This window comes from Hipposideros armiger, unplaced genomic scaffold (assembly GCF_001890085.2).
Source record: "Hipposideros armiger isolate ML-2016 unplaced genomic scaffold, ASM189008v1 scaffold_42, whole genome shotgun sequence".
NCBI classification, from domain to species: domain Eukaryota; kingdom Metazoa; phylum Chordata; class Mammalia; order Chiroptera; family Hipposideridae; genus Hipposideros; species Hipposideros armiger.
This window is the reverse complement of record NW_017731392.1, coordinates 4,723,145-4,730,666: the sequence shown is the minus strand read 5'-3', so window position 1 is coordinate 4,730,666 and position 7,522 is coordinate 4,723,145. Positions and strand designations below refer to the sequence as shown.

The 7,522-nt window shown below is 39.7% G+C and overlaps 1 protein-coding gene across 1 annotated transcript in view; it reads left to right on the top strand.

Annotated features, from left to right (window-relative positions):
* Window positions 1–7,522, top strand: part of TLL2 (tolloid like 2) — a 124,345-nt gene that overhangs the window by 62,489 nt on the left and 54,334 nt on the right. The window contains exons 4-5 of the mRNA XM_019639007.1: window positions 3,519–3,674; window positions 6,110–6,227. Coding sequence (XP_019494552.1) covers window positions 3,519–3,674; window positions 6,110–6,227 — 274 coding nt within the window. The remainder of the gene's footprint in view (window positions 1–3,518; window positions 3,675–6,109; window positions 6,228–7,522) is intronic.

Sequence of the window (7,522 nt, the reverse complement as noted above, 5' to 3'; positions counted from 1 at the left end):
ATTAGGACCAGTGACGCTGCACCCTCTACAGCTAAGATGGTGAACAACAGCTCAACCTGGAGCTGGGCTGCCGTGAGTCGCTGGTGACGGCTGCAGTGGGGCTGGTCAGCAGTGGGCGTGAGCTTTCATGAGCTGCTGTGAGCCACCGTGAGCAGCCGTCCAAAACCCGGCGAGCGACTGCCTCACCCAGGAAGAGCGCAATGATGACACCAACATGGGCCAGCGAAGCAACGTCCTCCAAAACTAGACTGAAGAACAAAAGGACAGCAACTTGTCTGTTCCCCTTCCCTGATTCCCCAACGGTGTTCCCCTTCCCCAATTCCCCAATAAAATCTTAAAAAAAAAAATTAAAGGCAATATTAAAGACTAGAAAGGCAATAATGGAAATGAAAAGTAAATATAGAGAAAGATCTTAATCCAAAAGAAAGTAATAAAGGAGAAAAAAGAAGCAAAGAGAAAAATAGCAAAAAGAAAACAAAAAAAAGAAGGAAATAAGCCCAGATATATCAATTATAAAATAACTGTCATTCACCTGTTAAAAGAGAGATTCTCAGGCTGTACAACAATAACAAGGGGGAAAAAATCTAGCTCTTTGCTAGTTTTTACACTTACATGCAAAATTCCTCAACAGAATAAAAACCAGAAATGTAAAAAATAATTATACAGCATAATGAAACAGAATTTATTCCAGGTATGTAAGGCTGGGTCAGCATTTGAAAATCAATCAATGTAACCTACTATATCAACAAGCTAAAAGAAAAATCCCATGATCACATCAATTGGTGCAGAAAAACCATTGAACAAGATCTAACATCTATTTACAATAAAAATTCATCAAGTTAGGAAGAGAGTAATTATCTTAACTTGATAAATAACGTCTACCAAAAAAAAATCCCTGTAGCTTACTTCATACTTGATGGTGACAGACTGAATGCTTTCCCTCTAAGATCAGGAACAAGGCAAGGATGTGTGCTCTCATTCAGCGTAGTTCTGGAAGACACTGCAATGAGGCAAGAAAAAGAAATGAAAGGAACAAAAATTGGAAAGGAAGCAATAAAACTGTTCTTATTTCAAAATGACATGTTTGTCTTTGTAGAAGATCACAAGGAATCTACAACAAACAAACAAAAAATACTTCTAGAACTAACAAGTGAGTTTAGCAAGATGTCAGAATACAAAACCAAAACACAGAAATTGCTTATATTTCTATATACTAACACTGAGCATGCAGAAATGAAAATTAAAAACACAATACCATTTAAAATCACTCAAATAAAATGAAATACTTAGATGTACACTAAAAAAAAACCCAGGTACAATATTTGTATACAGCCATGCTCCACATAATGTTTTGGTCAATGACAGGCCACATATTCTATGGTGGTATATCAGATAGCCTAAGTGTGTAGTAGGCTGTACCATGTAGATTTGTGTAAGTGCACTCTATGATGTTCGCACAAGGACAAAATCACCCAACACTGCGTTTCTCAGAACGTATCCCCATCTTTAAGGGGTGCATGACTGTACTGAATATTACACAATGCTGATGAAAAAATTCAAGACCTACATAAATGGAGAGACATCCATGTCCATGGATTGGAATACTCTCAGTAAAGATTTTAATTCTCTCCAAATTGATCTGTAGGTTTAATGTAATGCCTATCAAAATCCCAGCCTGGTTTTATTGTTAGCATAGAGAAGCTTATTCTAAAATTTATATGGAAAGACACATAAAAATTTATGTGGAAACATAGCTGAAACAATCATGGAGCAGTCTGAAGTGAGAGCACTCTACCCAACATTAAGGCTTACTATGTAACTACAATAATCAAGACAGTGTCATGTTAACAGAGGGATAAACACATAGATCAATGGAACAGAATAGAGTTACTGTATGACTCAACAGGTCTACTTTTGCCATATACTAAACGGAAAAAGCATATCCACTCAAAAATGTGCACATGAATGTTCATAACAGTATATTGGGTTGTCGGAAAAGTCATGACGCATTTTTGCGATGAAAAACATAGAAAAAAGACGTCATGACTTTTCTGACAACCCAATATATGATAACCAAAAAGTGGAAACAACCCAAATGTTTATCAACTGAGGAACAGGTAAACAAAACATGGTGTATGCCTACAATGACATATTATTCAGCCATGAAATATAATGAAGTACTGATTAATGCCATAACATGGATGAACCTCAAAAACATACTCAACGAAAGAAGCCGGACACAAAAGGCCACATGTTGCATGATTCCATTTATATGAAATGTCCAGAATAGGCAAATCCATGGAGATATAAAGTAGGTTACTCATTGCCAAGGACTAGGGAGAGGGAGAAATGAGCAGTGACTGCTAATGGATACAGGATTTCTTTTGGGGATGATAAAAATGTTGTGGAATTCTATAGTGGTGATGGTTGCACAACTTTGTGAATGTATTAAAAACCATTAAATGTGCACTTTAAAAAGGTGACATTTTGGTGTATGAATTATATCTAAATTTTTTAAAAGAGAAAAAAGCTAGAAAGTAAACAAACGAAAATAGAAGGAAATAATAAAGTAAATAAAATTAGTCAAATAAAGAAAAATGAAAAGAATCAAGAAAACCAAAAAAGCTTATTTTTAGGGAAAAAAGTATAAAAACTAAAGAAAAAATGCTCCAAGTGAGAATAATGAGAGATTCTAAGTAAGCAGACTAAAAAGAAACCTTAAATTGTCTAAATGATGAATAAAATCAATGTGGATTCAATTATTTGGTTGCCGCAGGTTTAGGCAGTTCTGCCCCATCTGTCTCTCTCTATTTCCAGGGGCCATACTTCGACTCAGTCGAGCCTCCATTTCTTTCTCACATTCCTTTCTTAAAGGTTCAGATGTACTGAGAGACTTGGAAGAGCTGGGAGATTTTATGAGCTTCTGCTTTTTCCAGGGTTTTATCTTACAGAGTTTCTGTTCCCAGCATCACAGACTGGTTAACCTTATTTGTTAAAGTGGCCAAATTATTTAAAAATTTGCAACATTGATGGAATTTGGTCAAGGCAGGGAATTCACTCAGTTCATTCCCTCAAGTGTTTGTGGCTCTGAGAAGAGCGTACACCCCTAACTTGGCTCCATCCTAAAGGGCTGTGAATTGTCAGGGGCCACTTGATTCTGTGGCCCACAGGCTGCCCTTGGGCCCTGTGGGGCCTTGTTGAAGGCCCACAGCAAGCCAGACCCACTCCTATCATAGTCCTGGTAACTTATCACACTTAACTCTTGCCCCGTCTGGAAAACTACCACCCACGGGTGCAAAACCCTGAACAGAACAAATGCCCTCTTTGGAACACGATTTTATTGGGTTTTGGAAAAGTCATGATGCATTTTTGCAATGCAAAACATAGAAAAAATACGTCATGACTTTTCTGACAACCCAGTAACACTCCCTTTTGTGGATTCGTGGATAATATAATCTTAACCATAATGCACAGGAGGAATTAAAGGCAAAGTAAATAGCAGTGTGATTTTCTTGCAGATGCCAAGGAAAATGCCATGCTTCCACAGAGCCCTGGGACCTCGAATGCCAGAGCGGAGACCTTTTCTCCTCGGGTCCGAAGAGCCACAACCTCAAGGACAGAGAGGATATGGCCTGGCGGGGTCATCCCTTACGTCATTGGAGGGAACTTCACTGGTCAGTAGCCTCAGATGAGTCCTGCTTTGGGGCTGGGTGCTTTGTCTCCCTAGGCTGACTTAGTCCCCTCAAGAAGGACTAAAGTGGGATGGAGTAGATGTGGAGTCACAGCAGTCCTACCTGCTAACATTCCCTCGTGCCTATGGGATTGAGTGCACTATGGGAGAAACTGCAGTCTCTACTGGGGTACATCCCCAAAAGTGGTCACCTGGTCCTGGAGGCTTTGTGTAGGTGGTGACATATGACACTGGTCTTGAAAGCTAGACCGAGTTTGCACAGTGGGTATGTCAGCAAAGCCCTCCAGGCAGAAGGAAGAGTGTGAGCAGCTACACATGGCGGCTTACCTGTTCTCTGCCTGAAGGAGCACCCTGGACCACCCCCCGCACACACACACACCAGTAAGTACTCCACAGGTAACCCAATGGGCCAGTGGACATCAACGGACCGCCTGGGTCTAATCCTGGCTATGGCACTTGCCACTTGTATGCCCTGGGGCCAGTTATTTAACCTCTCTGTGCCTCAGTTCCCTCTTCTGTAAATGGGGATATTTTCTACTCCATAGGGTTGTTTTGAGATTTAGATGAGTCATTTAGAGAAAGCACTTAGAACAGTGCCCAGCACATAGTAAGCAATTATTTGCTATTGGTATTATTATCTTTAAAATGTTTGAGTCATTCAGTGGCTTTCCATCACTACTAATGACACTGAAACTCCTGACCCAGGCAGGAGCCGTCTTCCAGGCAACTCCTGCCCCTTGCCCCCTCCCTCCTAAAGTGTTACCCTTCTCTCCTCTTTCCTCCGTAGTCCCGTGTGCTAAGCCTCGCTAGTCATCTTTCTCCTCTGGAACGTGCCCACCACATTCCTGCCTCAGTACATTTGCACTTGTCCTTCTGTCTGCCTAGAGCAGGGGTCGGCAAACGTTTGAGACAGAAGAGCCAATCCTGTTCCTCGAAGTTTTGCGAGACCTATAAAGCAAATGAAATCACCATGATGTGAATACTATCCTTTAAAAAGTTTATAAATGAAACTATGATAGTTTTATTTTCATTTTCAGTTTTACTTCAGAGCCACAGGTACGTACCCAAAGAGCCGCATGGGGCTCGCGAGCCGCAGTTTGCCGACCCCTGGCCTAGAGCGTTCTTTCCCTAGATCTTCTCTTGGCTGACTTCTTATCGTTGGCATGTCAGATCAAATGATGTCCACAGAAAGGCCCTCTTTGATTCCCTGATACCCGAACCAGCTACTTTCTCCCAGCACCTGCTTTATAGTCTTTATAACACTTGGTATCTTAACTATGTTCTTTCACACCTGGTGTACTTTTCTGACCAAAGATTTATACAACCTTTGTCAAAATTAACTAATTTTATATAGAGGACTTTGTTTACACAGAGATCTTTGTTATTCTGTAATTAGTAGGATTGCTATTTTGGTGAGCAATTGAGCTATAAATAATTTGAATGAAAAGTGTCAAGATGTCAAAAAAGTGAACAGCTAAGTTACTCTTTATTCTATATGAATGTTTTTAGGGACAACAATATGGCACCACACCCACATCTTCTAGACAGTGAGGGGAGCCTCCCCAGTGGTTGGTTGGTTGGTTGGTTGGTTGGTTTTTTTGCAACCCTTGTTGAATTCTAGGGTCACTCTAGAATTCAGACCCTAGCTCCAACCATCCTTTCGACTTCCCAAACAATGTCGTTCTAGCTCCTTCTCAATGCTTCTAGCAAAATCAAAGTAGTCTTCTGTTTCTCAGGTGGATGGATTTTGAAAAGAATACTTATTGTCTACCCAAACTATCAGCCTGGAGTTTACAACTACTTTATTCTTGCTCCCATACAATTTACGCATTGTTTTATTTCTCACCACATTTCTAATCAAGGAAATAATGAAGACAGGTTCAGAGGGAGTATGAAATTCACCTGTTTTCAAAGGGCTTGTAGAAAATCAGGCTTAAGGATACTCTGGAAAATACTGAATCCCGATGCAAAAGTAGTATGAATGTACATGCAAATAGAATTTTTAGAGCATAGAGGAACACCCTCCTATAGGTATAAAATAAAATGAAGGTGTGGAATGGAGTGCTGGTGAGCTACTTCAAAAGCCTAAAATTTCCAAATTGAATAACCTGGGTAATATTTTTTTAAGCTTAGAAAAGTACTTTCAATACAAAGAAGAAGTTGGGGAGCCCAGGAGAGTTTGAAAATCTATTTTTACCTTATTTTCCAATTCACAAACTCCTACTCTCTAAGTTTGGGCAGTTCAGGAAAGCTATCTTGTATTCTTAGCAAGATAAATTCTTATTCCTAGTGTATTTCTACTCTGTCTGGGTCACTCAAATAAGCTCTTTGCTTTGTCTCAAGCCCGTATACCTTAAAGCATCTAAGGACGGCGTGGACCCATGAAGGAAGGAATGAATACTTGCCTTATCATTTCAGGAAGCCAGAGGGCCATTTTTAAGCAGGCCATGAGACACTGGGAGAAGCACACCTGTGTGACCTTCATAGAGAGGACGGATGAAGAAAGCTTTATTGTGTTCAGTTATAGAACCTGTGGGTAAGTAAGTGAAGCAAGGCCACCTCAGTGGAATCAGGCATAGACAAAGCTGATGGTTCATGAACCTTGAATTTTCACTGTAAAGCCAAGTATTTCTAATGACCTGCAAATCCGGGAGCCCTGGATTTGTCAGAAACTCCCCTTGCCCTCAGTGAACTCATGCTCTAGTGATAAAGTAGGTGGGGCAAGAGGAGGATTCCAGGAGGACAAGGGGTCTGGATCTCCTATCATGGGCGCAATTGCAGGACTTGGGGATGTTTCATATGGAGACGTGGTTGTGAACCAGTTTTGGTCAGCGACCCCACTGAGAATCTAATGAAGCTGTGGGCTCCTTTGTGATGCATGTACCTATATGCAAAATTCTGCCTGTAATTTTATGGGCTTACAGATTTCTTCAAGAAAATATAATAAATAATAAGATGACTGGATTATGCCTAAACTTATCTGTTATGCCAAAAAATGTAAGTGTGACGTACTCTGTTACTGACAGATAAATGTTCCCATATTGGTTCATAAACTTAAACCGAACTACATGCAGTGTACATGAGATGACTACTGAAGAAAATGACCCAGACAGGTTTAAAAGGAAAGAAGGTCTATATAGACAAATGCTAACAAAAATAAAACTGAGATCACAATTTTACTTATAGACAAAGTCTTGTTGGTTTTGTTTTTAAGGTATTGAAAAAAAAGGTGAGACACTTTATAATGAGAAAGGGTACAAGCCACAGTGAGAATACAACTGTCATAAATCTTTATGCACCAAATAGCATAGCACTCAGAAGAGTCATAAAACACACCCCAGGGAATTCAAGGGAAAATTGACAGAAACACCAGCAACATGAGACTTTATTTTATTTCTGTCAGTGCATGCACATCACTGTCAATTTAACCAAAAAATGAGTAGAGATTTGTAGAGGATTAGAAAAATATAATTAACAAGTTAATCTGATGGGTCTATCAGATTCTATAACTTGATAACACATCCTTTTTTAAGTGCCTATTGAACGTTTATAGACATTGTCCATTCATTAAGCTTTGAGAACACCTCAATGAATTCTGAAAGGCCGAAATAACATTAACAATTTTCTGATCACAAAGCAATGAAACTGGACATAATAACAAAAAATACAATAAACACCCTTGCATAACCTGGTAAGTTAAAAGCTCCTACCCCTCTTTTTTTAAAAGAAATTTTATTGGGGAACAATTTGTTTTTCCTGGACTCCAAGTCAAGTAGTTGTTTCAATCTAGTTGCGGGGGCACAGCCCACCATCCCATGCAAGAATCAAACC